The sequence below is a fragment of the Juglans microcarpa x Juglans regia genome, chromosome 2D (genome assembly GCF_004785595.1).
Source record: "Juglans microcarpa x Juglans regia isolate MS1-56 chromosome 2D, Jm3101_v1.0, whole genome shotgun sequence".
In the NCBI taxonomy this organism is placed as follows: Eukaryota; Viridiplantae; Streptophyta; class Magnoliopsida; order Fagales; family Juglandaceae; genus Juglans; species Juglans microcarpa x Juglans regia.
Genome location: NC_054596.1, coordinates 16756766 through 16781596, shown reverse-complemented (window position 1 = coordinate 16781596; position 24831 = coordinate 16756766). Strand labels below are relative to the sequence as shown.

Sequence of the window (24831 nt, the reverse complement as noted above, 5' to 3'; positions counted from 1 at the left end):
CTCTCTTTTGTCTGGAAACTCTCAATATCTCGACACTAAACTCTCAATATCTCGACACTATCTTATTTTCTTTTCTTTCTTTTTATATGTAGCAAGCTGAAAGAATGGCTTTTCTCTCTACAATGTCGTGCAACTCCAACCACCTTTATATAGAATTTTTTGAAAGGCAGAAGCTGAACGTCTGTGACTTAGTCCTCTGAATAACAAGAATTTGGCTTTATTACGGAACCTACTAGCAAAAGTTGCATTCCAAAATATACTCCTAGATTCTAGAAACTGAAGAGATACAAAATGGCTAATTTTTCATCCGTTAAAGCCTGTTTGACTTGGATTACAAGCACGTGGGTTGATGGAGTCAAAGATATCGAACTCAGATTTCGATCAATTTCAAAGTTCAAAACTTGAATGCAAAAAATAGATAAACAAATTAGACGGGTGAAAGACGAAAACTAATATTATCTATTAAAAAATATCAACATTATGCAAACATTTTTTAACGTTAAATGTAGAATCTAACTTGGTCAAATATCTTTCCTTAGCAACCAAAGGAATCTCCGTATCAAACTACCATAGATACCATTGCAGCCAATCAAAACCAAATTCAAGTTACAAAATCCAGAAAACCAAGATATTACAAAGATAGCATGCTATTATTGGTACATCTACGTATAGGAAACAATCTGAAGAAATAAACCAAGAATACCAGAAATTTCTGGTGAACCAAAAAGGTCAGTGGGGAAATGTGCTTACTGACTAGAGATGACGCCGAGGAGTAGGGAGCTTAATTCCGGTCGATTTGACGACGAAGTTCACTTGGGTGGCGGAGGAGAGTAGCCAATCTTCAAGATCTGAGAGAGAAGTGTGAGTGGCAGAAGAGAGTAGCCGAACTGCAGGTGGAGGAACGAGAGTGAGAGAGGCCCGCCCACAAATGGTGACAATGGGGAGTGTGAAAATGGGGAGACGAATGAGAAAAAAATGGATCTGGGAGAAATAGAGCCAGTCCGTCATCTTCTTCTTCTTCTACTTCATTTTCTTCTTTATTTTTCGGTCTGGGCTAAAAAACTTGACTAGACCGAATGGTTTGGTTCAGAACGAATCGGACCAAATTCACCCCTACTCGTCTTGGTCCATGGTGTCTCCAAAATTCGATTTTCAGTTCGGTTCCGATGTGTGTTTTTTTGGATCGGACCAAACTGAATCACTTACATATAAATATATAATATATTATAGCTTTACTAGTTGTATAAGTTAATTATGTAATTTTTTCTAATTTATCACCATTGATAATATAAAATGTAAAATAATATATGTTGTCAATTAACTAATATATTATAAGATAAATCATATGATAATATATGTTATTATATGTAGATACATACTCTACTAAAGTACTAAGTTAGTAACTATAAATATTATAAATATAATTATAATTAATTATTTTTTAATGAGTTAGTGACATAATTCACATTAAAGAGTTCATTTAATTTAGATTTTAGTAATTTAATTAATTTATGTATTACTTTATCTACCAAAAATGAAAAGAAGAAAAAAAGTTCCTAACTCATATAGACCGAATTGAACCGATTGGATCGATAGCTAAAATGGTTCGGCCCGGTTTGGTCCGGTCCTTAGAGGTAGTCGGTTCTATCCGATCCAAAATATGGATTGACCAAAATTTTCGATCCATAATTTCAAACTGTATCAGACCGATTACACCCCTAAAAATGAGTGCACAACTTGGCCTGCTAAATGGAGTGACTACATAATACGATTTAGCCCGGTTGGTAGGGTGAGATAATCCATGAATGGAACACATGTAGTCAAATAGATTAACACACCCATCATGTCAACATAGCTTGGGTTGGATAGAAATATGCTTCTATGTCATCTCATCCATCTCATCTCAGTATCTAAATATCACAAAGTCAAATATTTTTTTAATTTTAAATTCTTAACTTTTTCATCTAATCATTATCTAATTATTACAACTTTTCTAAACTTCCAAACAAAACACAAAAACAATTTAACATTTTCAAATCATAAAACAAAAATTATATTATAACAATATTTTAATTTTATAATATTTTTATTCAACGTTTTCTCTTAAGTCTCGTTTGTTTTCGTAGATGAGATGAGTTGAGATTAAAGTTAAATGTTGAATAAAATATTATTAGAATATATTTTTTTAATATTATTTTTGTTTTGAAATTTGAAAAAATTGAATTGTTTATTTTATTTTGTGTATGAATTTAAAAAAATTGTAATAATTAGATGAGATGAGTTGAAAAGAATTGTGAAAACAAACAAATGTATTATTTTCCAAAATCTCATAAAATATTTTATTCAAACTAATTCTAACTCATTTAGGTTGCGTTTGGATGTTGAATTGAGCTCAGTTGAGTTGAGTTTTTTATGAAGAGTAGTGAGTTGAGTAGTAAAAAAAATTATATGAGACCCATCTAAATTGAGTTTAAAGTGTGTTTGGATGTTAAGATGAGTTTAATACTTTTTATAAAAAATTGAAAAAGGTTGTGGTGTGTAAGAAGATTTTGAGTTAGGATGAGTTTAATAATTTGAGAATTGAGTGTTTGAATGTTAAACTTAGTTTAAAATTAGATTAAACTCAACTTAACTCAGTTGATTTTAGTAACCAAATGAAGTGGATCTCAATTCAAATATCTCCCTATTAAATTTATAAATTATTTCAATTCAACTCACTTTACAAACCGGACTAACAGTAAAAAAACGCATGCATGCAAGAAGAAAGTGGCCAGCGATGGAGTAGTGAGTACGTACAAGGGGGACACCATTCCCTTGGACAATCCTTAACTTGTACATGAAAATCCTGGGACCCCAACAAAGAACAACGTACTTCTACTTAATTGTTTTGCATTTGATTAGCAGTTGAAGTCCAGCTAATCAAATTTATTTATTTATTTTTCTATATATACACTGAAGAATCTGATTAAGAGGTTAAATTTATTTATAATTTATTTTTCTACCTAGCCAGGTTATATTTTCACATACCATATATCAATATATAATAACGGCGGTAGCTTCTAGATTATTATTATTGTTATTTGTTTGTATCTCATCACCTGGAAGAAGACGTACGTTAATTCTGCATGCATTAATTGATTTCCATGCACCCACCACCTCGTTAATTTATTAATGACTTTTAACGACTTTTTCCAGATAAAAGTGTAGGTGCCAGAGTTTTTGACCGGTCCACAACGAACCCAGATTTTTAAGGCCTTCAATTACTCTCCTCCACCCAAACTAACAGAAAATGTCCTCCAATCCTAGCCAAAAATCTGTTCGAGGATCAAAACTTCCCCGGGAGACAACCCAGGCTCTTATTTTCCCTCGATCCAAACACGTACGTCTCTCTCGTACTAGCCAATTGCACAATTCCAAGCCATCAGTACTGACATACTTTCCTGGCCAGATAGCCCTTGGGGGTGGACCGGAGCACTACTACAAAAGTCATGGCCTCAACGATGCCTAGGAAGATAAGGAAGGCCCTTGGAGCAGTGAAAGACCAAACCAGCATTAGCCTGGCCAAGGTTTCCAACACCAACGCGGTCGACCTCGAGGTCTTGATCCTCAAAGCCACCGCCACGTTGAAATCCCCATCGACGAGCGCTACGTGATTGACATCCTCGAACTCATCTCCTCCAACAAGTTCTACGCATCAGCTTGTGCCCAAGCCATTTCCAAACGCATTGGCAGGACTCGCAATTGGATCGTCGCGCTGAAGTCCCTCATACTCGTCCTTCGGACTTTCCAAGACGGCGATCCACATTTCCCAGGGGAAGTTCTCCGGGCAATGAGACGCGGTGCAAAGATTTTTAACCTTTCCAGCTTCCGGGACGACTCTAATTCTAACCCATGGGATTACACTGCCTTTGTTAGAACCTTTGCTCTCTACCTTGACGAGCGTTTAGATTGCTTTCTCACCGGGAAGCTTCAACGTCGTTTTACGTATAATAGGCAGAGAGATAGCATCCCTCATAGAAGACGGCTCATTTCCTCATCCATGCATGACATGAAACCGGCCATACTGCTCGATAGAATCTCATGCTGGCAGCGTCTGCTTGATAGAGCTATAGGCACCAGACCTACTGGGGCAGCCAGGAGCAGCCGGTTGGTCCTGATTGCGCTTTACGCAATTGTCCAGGAGAGTTTTGATCTCTACCGTGACATTTCTGATGGGCTTTCGCTCCTTTTAGACAGCTTCTTTCGTTTGCAATATCAATCTAGTGTCAGTGCCTTTCAAGCTTGTGTTAAAGCCACGAAACAATTCGAAGAACTTTCTAGTTTCTATGATGTGTGCAAGAACATTGGGGTAGGGAGAACCTCCGAGTATCCTAGTGTGAAAAAGATATCCGATGAGCTTGTTGAGACATTACAAGATTTCTTGAAAGATCAAGCATCTTTCCCTAAACATAATGGTCGAACGCCATTGCTTCTTCCCGGGCCACCTCCCAATGATCGTACTTCGAATGCTGAGAGGTTGTCATGCGATCAATCAAAAACATCAGGTCAGAGGGTTTCACGGAGAGGTCGGTCGGAACGCAGTTGGAGTTGCACAACATTGGAGGATCTTGTGAGTGTTGCAGAACCCGATGTGACAAACCCGCAGATCACCGAGTTGATTGAGCAAGAGTGTTACTCGGAGGAGCAATCCGAGAAACAGCATACTCTCGTAGGGGATTTAATTGGTTCTGACGTTTCCGGCTCCAACTTTTCGTTGCCCCTTAAACAAGGAACAAACTCATGTTTTGAGTCCATGTGTATGAACGATGACTGGCCAAAACATGAAGAGAAAAAAGAAGAAGATCAAGAACAACAATTAGGACATGAAACTTCAGAGACATCCGGTTTAGAATTAGCTCGCCCGATAAATGGTTGGGAGCTCGTTTTGTTCGAGTCAGATCAAACCCAACATGAGATGCAACCTTTTACAAACCTGGCCAACGGGTTTGAACCCTTGGTTGTGAAGGAGGACTCGTTGTTTCTAGCTTCACTCCCTCAACACCAATATAATCCATTTTTAGAAGAAGCTGCTGCAATTGCAATTTCCGCTGCACCTACTTCCGATGAACCAGCATTTTTTGCAGCGAACGATTCGTTCTCAGTTGCTCCCACGTTTTATGCAGCGTGGCCAACTTTTTGCATGCAAATTGAGACTCTTGCAGCGCCAATATTCAGTGCACAGAATTTTGACAATACGACGACCGTGGCGCCAACATTTCGGGTACAAAACTCTGATGAGACGGAGGAAGCACCGGCGTTTTATACGAAGAATCCAAACGAGACGACAGCAGTAATCCCAAATGAAAAGGACCCTTTTGAGACGTGCACAGCTGCTATGGCCTATACACATGTATCTAATGGGTCAATGAATCAACAAAGTCTGCTGCATGATCAGCAACAGCTATGGTTGGAGAACCAGAACAAGATCATTGCAAAGCTGATGACTTGATTTGTGAAATAAAATTGCGGAATGTGAATTTGTCTTTGATTGTACGGGTGTAGTTATCAACCTCTGCCGTCTTCTTTGCATTTGTGTTTAATGCAACGTACGCGAGAACTCAAAACATATTACCCTCTTTATGATTGACAGAAAATCGACCTCGGATGCCGATTCATATTGGAGTAAAACTTCGCTGACAGAACGATGATCTTCAAATTGTATCGATCATGAGCATTGCCAATGGTCTCGATCAAATTGTACATTCTCAGGGTTCTTGAGCTCATACCCAGTTGTCCCAAGTTGTAATATGGACTTCGGCCGAGGATATTAATAAAAAAATGAGTTACAAAAAGTGAGAGCGAACCCCATGTACAGACAATCGAAATACAGCAAATTGTGAATCCCATGTACAAACAATCGAAACTACATCAAATTGTTTAATTTGTCCTAATATATGTTTTTTCCAATATGGGTCAAAACAAGTGATTGAACAATAGAGATTTGTCCATCATGAGGTAGGTAATGCTACGGCGCAAGCAAGGCAAAAATCATCCGGGCAATCCATCCTCCTATTTCGGATGATCCATCAGCCAGTACCAATGGCTAATGTATCATCCATCTCCCAATTAATGTTGGGCGTGACACTCGCATAAATTGGTCCGTTTTTCTCCAGTAATCAACTAGGATGGAAAAAATAACATGGGAAGTGCAGCGTTTGGGAGAGACGAGGCCCAGGGGACATGCCCTTGTAACCTTTTTCATTTTGGCGGGAGAGGATTAGGAATGACAAAAGGAGAACAATACCTTAATGATGTATCTGTCCGTGTCTGAGGAGGCGTGAAGCTTTACAGCTGTAGTCTATGCAGTTGTTGCTTTAGAGGGAGGGGTATCACGGGAAATACGAGCCTGAAAAGTAAAATGCTTTTCTTTGGTGGGATCGGATGCTGATTGCTGCATCGTGGAAGGGTGCCGAACAAAAAACTAGGAGTAGTGGGGGAGGCAAGCTAGCAAGCAATATATCATGTGAACTTGGGAGGAATAATATATCTTTGTGTAAAATATTATTCCTGAGACTCAGCGTATCTTTCCCATGTGACTGTTGTCGTCCCTGTGGACTTCTACTTGGGACCCGCACTCCTTGCCCCTCCCCTTTGTTTTTTTCTTAGCATCCTTTCCTTACCTCCATCTGCGCCGAGGCTTCCTCCCTACTTCCCAATGCTTCTCTCCTTTGTGTCCTTTTCCAGATTCTCAAAAATCAAAGGGACACACACTCTGCCCAACAACATATATTTACTTATTTAATCCCAAACGTCTCTCGTAAAGAATGAAGCTTCTACAGTCAACATTCTACTCCCAAAAATCTTATGGTATGTCATTGATTATGAAAGCATGAAGCTCAAGCAGGTATAATTGCAAACTGGATTGGATTGGTGTAAAAGTAAAGCTCAGGCCTTTGGTGGGCATGAGCTTCTTTGATCATCATGCACACTCAAACAAGCATCAGAAAAAAGGGACCCAATTGCATTATACAAGGAAAGAAAAGAAAAGAAAAGAAAAAAGCATTAGGAGAGCTAGGGATCTGATCACCATCACCAAATCTGATGAAAGGGCCAACTCAGAATCACAAAAACAAAAGACTTCCATCATTGCCATTGCTTCCCATTACCCATTGCAATGGTAGGGACGCCATACTCAAAAAACAGAGGGAAAAAAAGTGAGATCTGGAGCTCCTAAAGCTTTGGGCTTTGGGGTTAGGTACTATAGGTTGCAAATGATGCTCGATTCTACCCTAAATAAATAAATAAAAACCACATCCATGTCAATCAATATGCATCATGATGATGCAACCCTCAAGTTCTCCTGCAAAAGCCAAGCAAACCAGACAAATGAATAATAGGAGGGGGATCAGATTACACCACCACCACCACCACCACCACCACCACCACCATCACATTGCAATACTTATGCTAGTCAAAAAGCACGCCAAAAAATTACACTCTTTCTAACTAAACCCAATGTCCATTACAATAGAAAAAAGGACTCTTGAATATACATTATCAAACCAAAAAAATGCAAAAAAGAGAAACAAAAAAAACATGACAATCATCACAGCCTGTCTTACAGCTTCATGGGTGAATCAATAGATAAGATTGAAAGAAAGGAAAAAGCAAACGAGGATACTCCCAAAAAACCGCATCCATGCTTTTTTTTTTTTTTGTTACATAATATTAAAATAAGTAATTTTTTCTCAATTTTAACATATAAAATTAATTAATGATGTCAAGGTAAAAAAGAAGTTTGGAGTATACGAAGTGTGTGTTTTGTTTGCTGCTTATCCAAGAAAGTGCTCCCAAGTCTTCGACAGTTAGAAAATCCAAATGTAGTCCTCCTGTAATAAAAATCAATACAAATGCAAGGAAATATAAATACCAGATAAAATAAAGATTTAAGTTTGAATGTGACACATGTGACGTGTAATTAAGTCAATGGTCGAACGTTCAACCAGCTCACGGGTCAACAGTTTAGACAAAACGGACGGTGCAGATGGATGGCAGTTCTAGTAATTTTTATCTAGACTGTGACCGAGTCAGAGGTAGCTTTAACCAGACAGTTGAACCTTTATTGCTCACTGGGATCCAAACTGTCACGGCTCCTGACCAAATGGCCATGATTCCTAAGACTTGCCACGTCAGCGATAGATGAGTAAGCGATGCACTGGGTCCTACCAAACTGATCGATCGTGCGTACCAGAAGTGAATAGAATCTAAGGCTTGACGATGATGGAATAGAAGCTGCCATTTTAGGCCCTAGGCACAAAAGCAGGGTACCGGACCCCACTATCCACAACATATGGGCAGCATTGTCTTTTCACGGACTAGAATGTGCCTTAATCTAAAAATAAAATAATATTTAGCAAAAATTGTATGTTAAAAGCCTGCTCCGAACTTTTTTACCTTTTTTTGGCGGGTGGGGTTAGTTACTTTGTTGCTTATTCCCTCCAAGTCCTTCCGAGGATGGTGTTGATGATCCTATTGCCGGAAAGTCTCTGCAAGGCCTTGTGGGCACCGGCAACCTTCATCTCCGCCAGCCTATGCAAGTGGTGGTGAGCACCAGCTGCCACCAGCCTCTTTCTACACCCGTGGCTGCTTCCTCCTCCCACCGTCGCCGCCACCACCATCACCGGAAACTTCTTGCTATACACCGCCTCGTTCTTCGGGTCCAGCATCTGCACCAGCCTCATCACGCTCTTCTCGTCCCTCACCAACTCTTTCCTGTTCGATCTTACTGTCAACAGGGACACCAGCGCCTCCGCCGCAGACTCTTGTAATCCCACCGGCTTAGGCGACTCCATTAGCTTCACCAAGGAACCCATGCAACCACCAATGGCTCGCTTGTTACCGTCGCTGATTGATAAACTGGCCAGCAAAGACGCCGATATTTGCTGCAGGACAACGTTCCCGTGCTTGACAAATTCGCCTAACTGTATAATGAATGTGGTCGATGAAGACAGAAGCCGAGCCGAGGGATCTAATCCGGAAAGAGAGCTTATAGCCCGCAGAACGGGTTCCAGTGTGTCCGAGTTTGAGACCTCTTGCATCAAATGCATTAATCTCTGCAATCCGCGTTGTTGTACTATCAATGCGCGAAAATATTCGCCGGAAGAGGCCAATATGGCTAGGCAATTCGCAGCCTTTTCTTGCGCGGAGCTTGTGGCGCCCGAGCCTAATACTTGAATTAGTACAGGTACCGCTCCTTCCTCTGCTAGAGAGTTCTTGATGTCTTCCACATTAGCCACGTTTCTAATCGCACCCACAGCGTGCGTCTGAGTCACTAGAGACCCAGATCGACAGGCTTCGATGAGGACCGCAACGCCACCGTACGCCGATACGGCCCACGCATTCTCGGGATCTGCGGTGATGGCCTCTACCGCAGCCGAAGCTCTCTCTTTAAGGACCATTGACCCAGTCTCCAGAATCCGCAACAAAGGCCCCAGACCACCTTCTTCGAACACGCACTTCCTTGACTCGTCGTTTGCAGAGGCGAGCACTGATATGGCCGCCGTAGCATGTTCTCGGATCGAGTTCTGGCCATAGTTGTTGAAGTCCAGCAGGTGAATCAGATACCCCACGTTTCCCTCTTTGGCAACCAAACTGGCGGATTTCTCATCGTCGGAGAGAAGTTGAAGCAAGGATTCCAAAGCCTTTGTCTTACACTCGATTCCTCCGATTTGTAACCTGGTAAAAAGATCTCTGGTAAAGAAGGACAATTCATCTTTGGAAGAGCAGGGGCCCGGGTGAGAGAGAACGATGGCGTTGGATTGGTGGAGGACACCGGATCTGAGGAGCAAGTCGAGGTCGTGAAGGGAGTGGGAGAGAGAAGCGGAAGCCATGTCGATGTCACTCTGCATGAGGAGCTTGCCGCCGGAGAAGGAGGAGAGGGAGCAACAGTCGGAGAGGGAGCTGAGGCGCTGAAGAGTAGAGAGAAGGGAGGGGAGGAGAGACTGGAGAAGAGGGTTTTCTGACCAGTGAGGGGAGGAGGAGAGGGAGGAGAGAGAGGAACGGAGGGAGGTGAGCTTGGAGTGGATAACCTGCCAGCGACCGGTGAAGGATTTGATGGTAAGGGAGGAGAGGAGGAGGATGGAGAGCATGTTGTTGATGAGGGCGAGGAGGGTTTGTGGGGAAGAAGAAGAGGAGGAGGAGGAGGAGGGTGGCGATGAAAGAGAGGTGGTGGGGGGATTCATTTGGGGGTAATGGCTGGGTTAGGAAGTGGAAGATGGGTATGGTTGGAGATGAAGTAGTCGAGGTGGTGAATACATGCGACGGATGGGGATTCGGGAAGGAAAGTTGGTTGGGGGTTTGCTTGGTGGGAAAGGAAGGGAGAGGAGAGGAAGGGAAGGAGAAGAAGGAAGGGGGAAAATGGAAGGGGCTTCGGCTTTGACAGTGGGAATATGGAGAAAAGCAGCGACGGTTGGGACTATACTGTGTTGCCTGTGGGGTTGAGTATTTGAGACGAGACGAGACGAGACGAGAGGGAGATTTTTTTGTTTAATTTCCTTTTTGAGGAGAGAATTAAGATTGTACGGATATACATTTATTTAGAGGGATTATTATAAAGAATTAAGGCCATACACCGTTCTCAAATCACATAGTTATATTTAAAATTATAATAATATTCATTTTAAAATTATATTTTTTTTAATTTTATCCTCATCCATTACGTGTAGGCCCCAAATAAAATTTCTCTATTATTTAATTATCCCCCAACTCCAGTCAGTTGACAGTCCTTTCGTCCCCTGTTTTCACGCACTTGACCATAATAAATTAAAGGGCACTTTGCCGTTCAGTATTTATAGTTAGGCGCGTTGTCTAGTCTATTTTTTTTTTTTCACTTTTTTTAATATATTTTTATTTTTTAAAAAAATAAAAAAAATATACTAATACACTTAAAATTACTGTTTTAATCACTAAATAAAAAATAATAATAATAAAAAAATAAAAAATACCAGCAATCAAAATAAGTGAACAAATCAAATGGACAAAGTAGCTTTTCCCTAAATTAAAAGCTCTTCACAATTTCAAAAACACGCCCAAAAGAATTTAAAAAAAAAAATGTAAAAAAGAGAGATACAAAACCTTAAAATAATCAAAAACCAAAAAAAAAAAACCGTCCGGGTTCAACGCTGGGGATTGGCATGCCACCACGAGCCGCTTTCATGGTGGCTCGAATGGAGCATCAAAGAAAGACGATCGAGCCGGTTCACTAAAGAATCGAGGATTGGCTACCTGTCGAGCTCCATCCAAGCCACTATGGAGGTGGCCAAAAATGTGAGGAGCAGGGTTCACTCTCCCTCTTCCCCGGGTTTTTCCTATTTTCTATTTTTTATATATTCTAATTATTTATTAAAATATCTTCCAACAAAATTTTCTTTTATAAATATCTTTAAAAAAAAAATTATATTCTCAAGTCCCATTCATATTTTTTTTAATGATTTCTTAAGTTAACCATTTAAATGAAAATAAACTTAAAATGTATTACTTATTCAAAGTGAATTCTATTTTTTTAAAAAATAATAATAAAATAAGTAAAAAGCATTAAGTTAGGGCTTTGGGTAGAAATTGAAATTTCAAAAATTTAATTAGGAAAGCATCCTTATGCACTTCATAAAAATAGATTTGGATAATTCGTATAGGTCCTTGAAAAAAGCATCACCAAATTATTTAATTTTAGGATAAAGTTTAGTAAACCTCAAAAGATTATTTAGGGCTGATTTAGATAATGAGATGAGATAATTTTAGATGAGTTTAATAAAATATTGTTAGAATATTATTTTTTTATATTATTATTATTTTAGAATTTGAAAAAATTAAATTATTTATTATATTTTATATGAGAATTTTAAAATTTTATAATAATGAGATGAGATGAATTGAGAGTATTTTTATATCCAAACAGAACCTAAATTTATATCTATCTCAATCTTTATTGAATCATTTAATTCGATTAAAAAAATAGAGAAAAATTCAATTGATAAATGGACTATCGAACTCTTTGTAAATTGGAAAGCAAGTCAAAGCATGGGACCTTATATGGATAATACAATATGATTAGATTTCTTTAGTTTATGGTATGGGATGGTAGCAATAGTTTTTTGGATAAAGAGCTGATCCTCTAGATAGATATTTTTCGGATTCTTAAAATTATAATTTCCCTTAAATTTATATTGAGGATAAATAATAATCCAAACTATTTAGCTAAAAAGTCATTAATGTTTTGAAGCTTTTATAATAAAATAAGTAATGTTAAATACAATCATATATGTATAAGTGCTGTATAATTCTTTTGAAAAAGAGTGTGATTTATTATTAAAAAATTAATTTTTTTCATGTGAATCATGTATTTCAAAAAAAGTACGCTGCACTTACGCACTCTACAACTATAAATATTATTTCTCTAATAAAATTAGAAAATTTTTTTTCATCAATCATTATTTATTACTCTGTATTCTATAAAAAAAATATTCTTATATCCTATAAAAATATCCTCATATTTTATAAAAAAAATTATAAATATAAAATATAAGAATAAATAATGACTGATGTATAATATTTCTAATAAAATTATTTTAAAGAAAAGTAAATAATCCAATCATTCCAATTAACAGCCAAACAATTACATTTTCTACTTTTTTTTTTTTTTTTTTTTTTTTTTTTTGGGTCAGGCCTTGGCAGTGTGGGTCTAATCATAAAGGTAGATGAGCTGGGCCAGAATTATAAATTATCAAGTCTGTTGGTTGGGTCTTGGGGAAGTCTAATCCTGAAAAGGTCATAAACGTAGCTGTCGGATAGACTGGTCCACCTTTGAACCTATTATCAATTTATTGCCGTGCTCCTTTGAAACAGAAGAATTGCATCGCATCTTCAAACATAGACTTGTTATTTTTGAGAGATCAATTAATTGTTGATGCTAATTTGTTAGCATGACAACTAAAAATGACCCAGTGGCTTGGTGACGACGGAGGAACCAAAAAAAAAAATTGCATACTAATGAATGGTGGAGAATTGGGGAAAATAAATTAGATAAAATATTTATATAGTCGACAATATTAATTATATTATTTGATTTAAAATGAATTATAAACTAATTATAAAATAGTTATAAATAACAACATGATGGGAGAAGACATACAACATTAATTAATTAAGGCGATAATTCACATCTTGATGGGATAAGAAGATGATTTTTGATTGATTAGTAAAGAAAATGTCACTATTAATTTTTGATTGAGAAGCACATGGACCATGTGGCTTGTGACAAATAAAACGAGAAGGGTTATATTATATATAGTCGTGAAATGCGTAAATATTACACAATCGTTTTGAAAAAAAAGTGAGGTATATTATTAAAAAATTAATATTTTTTTTTCAGGTGGGTCCAGATATTTTCTCACTTTTTTAAAATGATTGTGTGACACTTGTGCACTCCACGACTTCAAATATCAATTCTCAAACGAGAAATAAATGAAAGAGTAATAGTACATGCTGTTGTAGAGTGTGCAAGTGTTATATAATTCTTTTGGAAAAGAATAGAGTCTACTATTAGAAAATTAGTTTTTTTTTTTCATGTAGGTCTCATATTTACTCATTTTTTTAACGAATTGTGCGGTATTTGTACATTTCACGATTACAACTATCATTTCTCTTTTTATAGGGAGATTGTCTCCCATGGTCCTAGCTCGATGAATATATTTTTCATACCAAACTCTTTGCCTTGTTTATTTTTACAAATGAGATGAGATGAATTGAAAGTTGAAAATTGAATAAAATATTGTTAGAATATATTTTTTTAATATTATTTTTATTTTGAGATTTGAAAAAGTTGAATTGTTTATTTTATTTTGTATAAGAATTTGAAAAAGTTATAATGATTAGATAAAATGAGATGAGATGAGTTGAAAAATTTTGAAAAAACAAACAAGGCAAACTCTAAGAATTGATTTTGCAAGTAACCCAACAATTTATTTATTTTTATTGAAACAAATGGAAACACATTGATTTTCTCCAAAGAATAATGGTCAAATTCTCAATTTCGACCATAAAAGATTGGGTTTTAACTATTTCAAGTGGCACATAGTACATAGTCAGCTCAATGTCCCAAAGTCGCAACAAACGAAAGCAAAAGACCCAAGGCTTGAGGGTAGCGGTAGCCCACTTTCACAAAACGAGCCCTGTCAGGTTCATCTTCAGACGTGGTTCGCTCCGCTAAAACCCTCCTTATACCTCCGACGCACACTAGGCCCTGAGAGTACTTGGACGGAAAAGAAGAGCATAGCATTTCGAATCCGCTAGCCTAGAAAAAATGGTGAATAAATCATGGAGAATTATCCCAAGACCACTCCTGGAAACCGTGCTGAACAACCATGCCCAGCACCACCGCGTCCCTCAACCACTGATCCTCCACGGCCCTCGCGGCGTCGGCAAGACCACCCTCGTACTTGAACGTAAAAACTCCTCTTCGCATTCTTTGTAATTTTTGTTCAATTTCGTTCAATGTTTCTTGCTCTATTTTCCAGGTCTACTCGGCGAGTGGAACAAAGGCCCCCACTTAACCGGCTATATAGACTTTGCCCAATCCATCAAGGATCACCATCCACAATTTAACCAGTCGTTTCCGTGGGCTTCTTGGTCCAATTGCCCACCACCCACTTTGTCCAACTGCCGAACTCTGCTCGAACACACCCTTGAATCAATGGTCGAAAAGGGTGTCAAGCTTGGCAGCATTAGCTCTCACCAGATATTCACCTCCCTCAATAAATGGCACGGCCTCAGCACGGCGCTTCGCCGCGTGATTCAGGACAACAGTGGTGTAAAAAATGCAGTCTTAGATAAGGTCTCGGGTTCGGTGTTGTGGGATCGGGCGGTCTTCGTACTCGCTGCTCGATGTAATGCCAAAGAGATCGATGGGGTGTTGGGTTTAAGTGAGAAACGGAAGGGCTTGCCAATGGAAGAGGCTTTGTATTTTAGGGAGGCGATTGTGGCCTTGAGATTGGCGAAGGAGGTGATTAAGGCTCAACAAGGGTGGAGGGCTAACGCTATCGCTCATTTGAATCGGACAGGCGGGTTTTCGAGGTCGTTAGCGAATTCATGTACTGATTGGCCATGTTTGTTACTGGAGTTGTTGTCTCAAGCCGCTGAAATTGATCATTTTCAGGTAGCTGATTAAGATTTTATGACATCCCGACAAATAATTTATAAAACTGTTTTTCTCAAAATTTTGTTACCATCATATAAGTAAAACCGTAAGAAGGCGTTATGTATTCTTTTATTTATTCATGCTTGTCATGTATATTTGGAGTGAAAGGAGCCTATGACCGTACATTTGTGGTTTTTACTACTGGGTGTTGCTATTGTGAGGCTGTAGTTGACTGATGTTTATGTGTCGTATTGGGCAGCCAAAGCTGGTCATTAACAATATCGATGTTCTACGCAATGCTACCCTAGATGATGATTCATCAGTCTGTGCATCATTGTATCATGACAGTTTCATATGGAGAATAATTGCTTTGGGCGCAAATGAGCGGTGCCTGCCTGTCATACTAGTTACGTCGGATAGGTGAGGTCCATTTCTGTACATCTATGCTATACTTTGCTCTTCGATTTTCTTTGCTTCATGAAATAGGAGAAGCATTCTATCTATGTATAACTGCTTGTGCGCCTTAAGAATGATTTAAGAAATAAATAATTCATCTCTGCATTCATTCTTGCTTATTCCCATGTATTTTAACATCCCCTGAAGTCTGGCTTACGTACTATTATTACTTTTGATATATTTTTTTTATAATTAATTACTTTTGATATTTCTTATATCCATTTTTTAATTCTGATCCTTTCCGATATCCTCAGCTACTATTCATACCAAGCCTACATGGATTTTGGATTTCCAGACATATTCATCTCACGTGAGGTACTCTCTCTCTCTCTCTCTCTCTCTCTCTCTCTCTCTGCGTGCGTGCATGTGTGTGTGTGTAACACCCCAGTCTCACATTAGGAGAAAGAATAATTCACAGAGTGGGTAAGGCACATAATTCACAGGAACATGTAGTTATGGGTGCTAAGTCCCACATTAGCTACTTACTAGGTAAAACGTAGTTTTATAAGTAATTTTAGAAAGCTTTAAATTGACTAGTCTTTTGGGGTTATAGGGAAGATATGATTAGTGTTTTCCTTGGGTTGTCATATATGGTATCAGAGTCACCCTGGTAAGGCCTGCCATGTGACATTAATGCACCATATGACATGGTCCCAATGAGGGCGTTAGGAATTTAAGAGGGGTGTTTGTAACGCCCTAGTCCCACATTGGAAAAATGAATAATTCAATGATGGTTATCAAGGTAGTCATGGGTGGCACATCCACATTGATTACTTACTAAGTGAAATTGAGCTTTGAAATGATTTTAGGGAAGCTTCAAATTGATTAGTCTATTTTGGGGTTATAGCACAGATGCGGTTAGCACTTGCCTTGGGTTGTTACACACACCGTCTATCTTTCTCTAGTGTGTGAGTGTGTGTGATTATCTTGTTTGAAGTGTGTATGGAAGAGGGATTGCTTCAAAACTCTCCATCGTTCTACTCTTTAGATATGCACTTATTCAGTGTTCTTAATTTTATCTCCTACTTTTATACATAGAAACTTCCGCAATGAAAATGAGTGGTTTGGTGTAAGGCTCTAAATGAACAAGGCTACTTGAAAAGCAAGCAGCTTGAGATCGGCTTGATCAAACTCGAGACTCTTATTAAATTAGCCGCTCGTGAACACAACATATGATCAATTATGAAATGATAAAATTTGTATAAAACTTGAGTCGAGTTGTACAAGTTCATATAAACACAAATAATTTCATATTTATTATTTTCTACAGTATTATCTTTTACTTTATAACGAGAGTATATAAGTATTTTAAAATATAAAAGGAAATCATGTTTCTAGTAATATGACGTTGCTTGAATTTTTATGAATACTAGTCATGCACCTGTGCAATGCATGACTGATTGCGGAGTAATCTGAACGCAATCTAGTTGCTATTACTAGTTGTAATAGTCTAATAGATTAAATATAGAGGAAAGAAGACAAAAAGCTATATACAAAAAAGTTGAAGCGTCTCAAATCTTTAAAATTGCATAAATTTACTAATATTGCTTTACAGATTATTTAAACTTAAATTATTAAATTTAGAAGCGTTTAACATAAAAATAGATGACATAGCCCAACAGGAGTAAAGCTGCTGCTTCGAAAATTATTTAGGTTATGAGTAGTCATTGAAATATGTATACATAAATTATATAAAGTATTAACAAAATCTCAGCATTTATTATTAAAATTTGTAGATAAAGTTAATATATACTATAAAGAATCCATTTTGTCAAAATTAAATAGCTCGTGAACAAGCTTGAGCCCTCTTGAATAATATATTAACTTGTGCTCAACTCATGTTTTTATAAAAATTAAATGAATAAGGCTTGGCCAGCCACTTCTAGCTCGAACTCGATTTGTTTACACCCTAAGTCTGGTGCAAGCTTTAGCTAATGAAATTATACTTATTATTTCCCACATCACACCCAACCTGCAATATATTATGATTGTATTCTATATTATGGTTTTGAGGTGTAATTAGAATTGGGACTCCTCAACTGCAACCCACACCAATGTGCATAACACTTGATAATGTGTACGTCATCTAATGATGTCTTTGTTTGTGTTTGCTTAATTTTGGGTATTGATAATCAATCTGCATGTGTCTGTGTCAATGGGCTTTTCTCCTTTGATGATATATATGTGCACTGCTGATCATTCTTTATGTCACTCATTTCAATTTTGTTTGATCTGCAGGCATTCGGATGGACTCCCCAGCAAGCTAAAATGCATATGGTTCCTGATTATTTCAGTCATTCAGAGGCAAGCAAATTTTAGTACCTGTCTAAATTCTTCAGAAAAAGAAACATGGAATGAACATCCTCGAAGAAAAACAGGAAAATAAAAAAAAAGGACCTAAATTTGATCAAACTTCAAGACCGAATTGAATCTTATTTTTTCCCCTTAGCTGTCTTCACCTTATTTGGTTAGTTGCTGGCAGGCTTGCTGAATTATTATTTTTTTCGTTCTTTATGTTTCTATTTTTACTGTAATTGCAGTGGGCGGTGGTTGCTGAGGTGCTTGGGCCAACCCCTCGACATCTATTTGAGCTTTATGCTCTTAAACAAAGTAACCATTATCAGAAGTAAGAATGATTTCATCCTTAGTTTGCCGTGGTATCATCTAGTAAATTTATATCTTTCTTCAATAGCTATGTTCACATTCTGAGTCCGGATATATGCAGTGGTTAGCCTATAAAAACATAGAGAGAATCATTGATCATAGTTGAAATTGGCCAATGCAACAACATGCTAGAGAGGGAAATACATGGAAAAGTTACCATATTTGTGCCTGGCATTAGTAAGCACGTCATTTCCAGCTTATCTACATTCTATTTGTAAATAATCCCAATTATATTTAACTGTAGGATGATGGGCGATGAGAGTAGCACTTTCGAAGACATCGTAGATGCATACTTAGCATATTTACAAGTAAGTTTTGCAAATGAACATCAATTTGCTTCTTGTTTCCTTTTGAACCCTGATATTCTCTTTTTCTAAGTTTTGGAAGCTTTGATGAATCTTCAAGTTAGTACATCTAGACTAGTTATGTAACCCATTAACATTTTAGGCTAGTTACATAAATAAAGGTTGTTATTTGCTGAAGTAATAAGTTTCACTGGTTTGTTTTTCACAGGACTTTCTTCCTTAAATGAAGTTGTTGGTATCTTCCCTATCATCTTAGCTTCATATGTGGACATAGAGTTAGGGGTGCTACCCGCACCTCCGGGGCGGCAGCCCCCACCCCCAGGTGCCCCTGTCCGGATGCTAGGGGTGGATTTGCCCCCCAAGGCCGTTTGCCCATGGCTAGGCCGCGAGGGAGAGTTGGGGCTGACGGGACTGGGGGCGACGACGAGAGGGAGAGTGAGGCCGACAGGGCTGGGGGCGATAGTGATTGGATGGGGTTGGGGGTGACGACAACCGGGCGGGCTTTAAAATAGAAGGGAAGAGGAGAGAGAGGGGGTATTTTAAAACAAAACATTAGAGCAAAACGACATTGTTTTATTAAATAAATTATTTTTTAATATATACATATATATATGTATATGTATATTGGGCCGGGCGAAAACCCGGGCACCCAGGCCCAGGCCCAGTCCCACCGCCCACCCCTACATAGAGTAGGCGTATAGTGTAATGAGGGAATGATTAAAGCTTACTATGCTGAACATAATAAGAAAAAACAAGCTTGCTTAGACTTTCAGGTCCAAAACCAATCTCTCTGACTTGGTGTTGTCTCTCAGCATGATTTCATGTCCTTTATTAAGTGGAGTGCTCTGGATTTGTGTTAATGAGCTGTTATTGTGTGAAATTCACGACTTGCGACATAGTTGTGCATTCATCTCCCTGTTAAAGATAATTATTTTCTTGACTTTTGCGGTATGTGTACTAAGAGGTGCTTAATTTGGTGGTTCTTGTTACTTCATTTAAGATTACCGTGGTGAATCCTGCTATGGATAGAGCATTGGGACTCCTGCAAAAGTTTGCTGTTGATGCACAGAGTGGAAAGATTTCAAAAGATAAATTACGGTTTGGGGCACCTTGGAGGCATCCTCCAAAGACAGATGACCCCACCCTATGCATCGAGTGGGCGAAGCTTCAACTGATAGATTTTATTCAATCTTTCATCAATACAGAGTTTGGGGTAAATTTTTGTTTATGTATGATCTGTTGGCTTTTTACTAGTTATGTGTTCAATCTGATTATTTTATTTTCCTTATACATTAAGTTTCTACTTCTTTATCACTTGTTAAATTTGTAACTGGTTTTTTTTTTTCTTTTAATTCTTTTGATGCAGATTAATAACCCTCCCATTTTTTCTGTTGTTCAGTTTGTAATCTTTCATTCTCTTTTAATGGTTTTGATGCAGATTAATTATCTAGCAGATTGTAGTCTTGAGATATTTGATGACCCTTCTGCTGTTGCATTAGTAGAGGTAGTTGCCTCGTTGTTTATTTGTTTCTTCTTTCGGGTTTCTTGTGTGATTCTGTGATCGTAAATGTTCAGTTGAAGTGCAGTTTTTTTCCTTATTTTTCCTTTATTCAATTTTTGTGTTCTGATTTATACTTAATTTTGTATGAGTTTTTTATTTTTCCCAAACACTTTTTCAAAATTTATTTGATATATGCAAAACCCATTATATTATAATAGATGAAGTTCTAATTTTTTTTTCTTTTGCAAATTCAAGAGGCTGGATTTCATTCTATAGTAATACATCTTCTGGTTAATGTAACACTGCTGTGTTCGAGCCTTTTCCAGATAGTCATTCGGTGCCTATTGATTTCATATTTTCCCCCTTCTTCCTCTTGTTTTTGATAGGTTGGTTTGCTCTATGCTCAACGAGACCCGTCCTTCATTCGGCCCATATCTAGAGGGATTCAGAGGTGTCTTGTGAGATGGTAAGATATTTTTTTATCATATTGAAAGATTTAAATGATCATGGCATTGTATTATGTTCACTTGAGCTGATATTCTGTTGCAGGCTTGTCCAGCAGCAGATGCAAATGAGTTTCCAGAACTTGCTCCAGTATCTGTGGCAACGAATAATACGTGGACGTAGCTATCGTCATTTGATGCTAGAAGTAGGCTATAAATAGTGAACTGGTATGTGTTGTTCTATATCTGTATGGTGTTAATTCGAAATTTTTGCCACGATGCATTTTGATTTTCTACCTTGCCATGCAAGGAGATTGTTTACAGCTACAGTACATGAGTGCATAGAATAGAATGGGTCGGTGACTCGGTTTCACACTATACATTAAAAGTACTGATTTGGTGCATGTGGAGCTTGTTAGTGGCATTGGAGGCAATTGATACTTCAGTTTTATTTTTGTTGTACAGGTAGACAAATGAAGTTGTCTACCACCTTTTTTTTGTCCATTTTTTTGGGGGTAGGGGGTTAGGGTCGGGTGGGGTATGGACCCTTGAATTGTTTCTAAAAATATAAAAATAATATTTTGATTGATTTCTTGACCAGCGATTAGTCCTTTTTCATTTCAGTGTGGTTAACAGTTCTGTCACTTGTCAGGCTTCTGTTGGCTAAGATACATTCACTTACTGAGGCCAGTAATTTTTCAGGTTCCTATAAACTATGTAAGTAATCTCTGGTTATAGCTGTTTAATGTTTCAAGTATTCATTTTGTCCATGCATTTTCTATTTTTCCAGAAGGCAATTTGCTCATGAAGCCTTGAAGATCTTCATCTTAGCCCCTGTTGTATATTTAATTTTTTGCCACTTTTTTGTGTGGAAGTGGGATTTTAATGTATTACTCGGATTACTAACAATGAAAGCCTCAAATATCTTGTAACAGCATGTTTTGCCTGGTATATTGGATTAATAAGTACTAACACTTCTTTTTGTCAGTTTTTACAGCTGCAGGAACTGGCAGATATGCAAAATCTGCCATGGCTGATTTCTAGAAATTTTGCTGTTGTAAGGTTTTTCCTCCTTGTTCTCCTGCATAGATTTTATTTTTAAGTGCTGCATTTGATTATTAGTGCCAATTCACAGATTTACATCTACAATAATTCCTAGTTAACAACCTATCTCTCGTACTTTTTTAAACTATAATGTTGAAGTTTCTGTAACCAGAATTTAGAGAAAAGAATTGTATAGTTTGTGTTGTGATAAAAGTCAGCTGGCTTTGATTGCAATTATAGAAACTAGTTTTCGACCTAACACATACTTGTAATTTGTTAAAAAAAAAAAAGTAATGTTCAATACGTTGCAACAGTGGCACCAAGTTTATCCTTGACATCAGTTTCTCCAATGTAGGTTGCTCCGGAAAATCCTTTACAATAAGATTGAAGACTTAAAGAATCCCTTGAACAAATAGACATTTTGCATTTTGACATGACTCCAATGTATAATAAGGCTGAGTGTAGTCGGCATTTTTCCTGTGAATTGATCAGGGCCCAAAAGCAGCAGCTCACCTGAATGTAGGTTTGACTTGTATGCATATCCTCAACAACAGATTATGTTTTAAAACACCAGTTTGATATGTTTTTTTGAAGTGCCAATTGTAATGTCTCCTTATCATTGCTGCATGTTGTCGCTACCATTTGTCGATTGTAATGTCTCTCTGATTTGGATGCCATAATTTTATACTATGAAAGGGGACCTCCAAGGGATCATGCTCATGGACCTGCTCTTTTGGTGTGTTCTACTGTGGTATTAAAATATATATATATATATATATATTTTTTTTTACTTTGCCTCCCAATTGTCTGTTTCACATCTCTAGAATCCGATGTATTTGAAGGAAATGTAAGGTTTTATACGATGTATTGCTTGTATCCCTTATTCGGCAGCGATTACCATTGAATTGGTAATTTTCTAAAACTGGGCCATGAAGCCGGGATTTTTGGCTTTTGCCTTGATAGTTGATTACAGCAAATGAGCATTATTGCGTTGATTAGAAATTTAACCTTACAACTTTAGGTACTAGCCTACCTTTTTTGCTTCTGAAAGTCGCCACAAATTTCTCTTTTGACAATTTTCTGGCGCAATTCCATTTTCCTCTCATCTCTCCCCACCTTTTCAGCCACCCAATAATGCTAATGCTATTTAACAATCAAAGGCTAATTGGCTTAGTTACAAATCCAAATAGTAGTAGCTTCATGATATCGGAGAAATTACTCACTTTTTCAGCATTTTCTAGACAAAAACTTCCAATTATCATGTCTCCACGTTGTATAAGATAAAATTTGTGACCTTCCTCAATTACCATCAATTGGATATTGGCCAAGAGACTGAATATCGTATACCAAGAAAAACGTGTTCATTCTCCAGTTATAACATATTTGATGATTGATCAGTACAAGACATTGTTGGACAGTCGGGTTTTGTCCAAATGGAGAGGATCCTGATCCGGATCCGCCTATACACAAGTTCTCTCTGTCTTTTCAGACACTGTACACTGGGATTTTAGGTCAAACAAATTGTCTGTCTTTCTGTCAGCGAGGCCCATGATCCTGGCGGGACCCTTTTCTTGGATTTTGGTAATGCCACTGCTTTGTTGTTGTTCCATCAAAACAGCGTTCTCTTGTCTCCGTTTCATTTCACCAAACTATGGAGCAATCTCTCCAATAGCAATCCCATCTTTCTTTATTCTTAAATTCGTTCGGCTGTCCGCACACTTCTCCAACATCAGAGCAGCCAAGCCTGGAATTAAGAATGTTATAACAGCTCATGTCCCCCAAGTTCGAGTAAGTTCTATAATCTTACATGCTTCACTTCACTCATATATATTTCCTTTGTCAAAATCTCTTCTTTCACCAGGCACTTGCATTTCGTGTTTGGTTTTCTTTGATTGTTACTTTTTTGCGACTTGTTTTAGAAGATACTAACTACCTTGATCACCAACCAAAAGTTGACCGATAAGTATGATTAAGAGATTGGTTGAACCCACCCAGATTTTTCCTTTTAGTTTTTTCAAAGGTCTGGTGAATTTGGATCGAAGATCATTATCGGAAATGTTATTAAATAATCACTCGCACACAGTCGCTTGAATGCTTCAATCGTATCTACATGCACGCATCCCTCCTCTCTGATCTGCCATGTCATACCCCGGGTCTTTCAAATAACCCTTTCCTTTTCCGCAAGTTCATATTTTTATGGGTTCTGTTCTGCTGGGTTTTTCACCTTCTTTTATAAGAATCAGTAAAATCAATGCGAAGATCAACAAACACTAAACATGTTGCAGCAGTGTGCAGCAACTACTAGGGAGCAAAATAACTCAATAGAAGAAGCAACACAAGTAGAGGAAGATCGAGTATCAATGGATAGTGCAGATCCGGGAAGAAGATGGACAAGTCTGAAAGAAAGGCTAGGATTCAAAGGGATGGGTTGCTGTGGGTCCAGGCGGAGGCCCACTTCTTCAAGTTTCAGCACCTTGGAAACCCTCCAAGAAAACCCACACACGGCTCCGCCACTCCCCACGGGCATGAACCTGGCGATGGCATTAGCGGCCGAGCGCAATTCGCGGGAAGAGAAGGATGAGGGTCCCGCCACCGAAGTCAAGACCCTGATGAGATTGATCGAGGAAACGGATGGTGTTGATTGGAGGAAGAAAAGGAGAAGGGACAACAGGGGAGCCGATACTGATTGGGTGTGCTGCGTGTGCATGGAGAGGAGTAAAGGCGCGGCTTTTATTCCCTGTGGGCACACCTTTTGTAGGGTTTGCTCGAGGGAGATGTGGGTCAATCGGGGACTTGTCCTCTTTGCAACCGTTCGATCCTGGAGATCCTTGACATCTTTTGAGATCGATCCTATGTAATAGCCCAAACATTTCCATTATCTAGTATTTTTGGCAACATTCAATCAAATGGTTTCATTTTGTGGAGAGAGGTAACCACTCAGTGTCTTTCATTGTTTGTGGTTCGCTTGGGAACATTGGGATCCACAAAAACTTCACTGGGAAAGTGGAAAAAATTCCATTTTAAATGCATGCAGGCTATACGGAAAAAAAATAAATAAATAAAAAAGTGTTTTCTTTTTTCAGTTAATAAAAGTTAAAAGGCATTACATATCTTGATATCCCAGTAAATTTGGACTTGTGTTAAAGGAGCTTTCACTCCTTGGCAACATGGGCTGAAAAAAATTACTCCAAAGACCTGTTGAGTATCCAACACTGCTTTGGTAATTCAAAGGTCGTACCGATGTTTGAG

At 38.0% G+C, this 24831-nt stretch overlaps 4 protein-coding genes across 9 annotated transcripts; 3 read left to right on the top strand and 1 right to left on the bottom strand.

Annotated features, from left to right (window-relative positions):
- The first annotated feature begins 3165 nt into the window (after positions 1-3165).
- On the top strand, positions 3166-5924 carry LOC121248602 (clathrin coat assembly protein AP180-like). Its single transcript, XM_041147113.1, has one exon. It carries the CDS (start codon positions 3830-3832, stop codon positions 5486-5488), a length of 1659 nt encoding a protein of 552 aa, XP_041003047.1. The 5' UTR covers positions 3166-3829; the 3' UTR covers positions 5489-5924.
- Positions 5925-6641: 717 nt separating this feature from the next.
- On the bottom strand, positions 6642-10534 carry LOC121248601 (protein ARABIDILLO 1). 2 transcript variants are annotated; one of them, XM_041147112.1, is made up of 2 exons: positions 8434-10534; positions 6642-7339 (listed from the first exon to the last, which is right to left on the bottom strand). In XM_041147112.1, exon 1 carries the CDS (start codon positions 10218-10220, stop codon positions 8469-8471), a length of 1752 nt encoding a protein of 583 aa, XP_041003046.1. In that variant the 5' UTR covers positions 10221-10534; the 3' UTR covers positions 6642-7339; positions 8434-8468. The 2 variants fall into 2 exon arrangements, with proteins under 2 accessions (XP_041003046.1, XP_041003045.1); XM_041147111.1 differs by lacking the exon at positions 6642-7339 and adding an exon at positions 7483-7868 and having other exon boundaries at positions 8434-10533.
- Positions 10535-14128: 3594 nt separating this feature from the next.
- Positions 14129-22378, top strand: LOC121248600. Of its 5 annotated transcripts, none has more exons than XM_041147108.1 (14): positions 14129-14467; positions 14550-15187; positions 15429-15589; positions 15880-15940; positions 17864-17929; positions 18166-18251; positions 18534-18597; positions 19595-19807; positions 20033-20098; positions 20482-20561; positions 20645-20766; positions 21191-21255; positions 21527-21595; positions 21938-22378. In XM_041147108.1, exons 1-11 carry the CDS (start codon positions 14350-14352, stop codon positions 20757-20759), a joined length of 1668 nt encoding a protein of 555 aa, XP_041003042.1. In that variant the 5' UTR covers positions 14129-14349; the 3' UTR covers positions 20760-20766; positions 21191-21255; positions 21527-21595; positions 21938-22378. The 5 variants fall into 5 exon arrangements, with proteins under 5 accessions (XP_041003042.1, XP_041003044.1, XP_041003039.1 ...); XM_041147105.1 differs by having other exon boundaries at positions 14130-14477; XM_041147107.1 differs by having other exon boundaries at positions 14130-14477; positions 21924-22378.
- A 1480-nt stretch (positions 22379-23858) lies between these two features.
- LOC121249304 lies at positions 23859-24440 on the top strand. The gene has a single exon (XM_041148013.1). It carries the CDS (start codon positions 23859-23861, stop codon positions 24438-24440), a length of 582 nt encoding a protein of 193 aa, XP_041003947.1.
- The last annotated feature ends 391 nt before the right edge of the window (positions 24441-24831 follow it).

Coding starts and splice junctions, on each gene's coding strand:
- LOC121248602 (XM_041147113.1), top strand. CDS start 3,830: ATGAGACGCGGTGCAAAGATTTTTAACCTTTCCAGCTTCCGGGACGAC.
- LOC121248601 (XM_041147112.1), bottom strand. CDS start 10,220: ATGAATCCCCCCACCACCTCTCTTTCATCGCCACCCTCCTCCTCCTCC.
- LOC121248600 (XM_041147105.1), top strand. CDS start 14,336: ATGGTGAATAAATCATGGAGAATTATCCCAAGACCACTCCTGGAAACC. Junction 18,252..18,533: donor CAAAGTAACCATTATCAGAA/GTAAGAATGATT, acceptor ATTTAACTGTAG/GATGATGGGCGATGAGAGTA. Junction 20,562..20,644: donor CAGAGGTGTCTTGTGAGATG/GTAAGATATTTT, acceptor ATTCTGTTGCAG/GCTTGTCCAGCAGCAGATGC.
- LOC121249304 (XM_041148013.1), top strand. CDS start 23,859: ATGTTGCAGCAGTGTGCAGCAACTACTAGGGAGCAAAATAACTCAATA.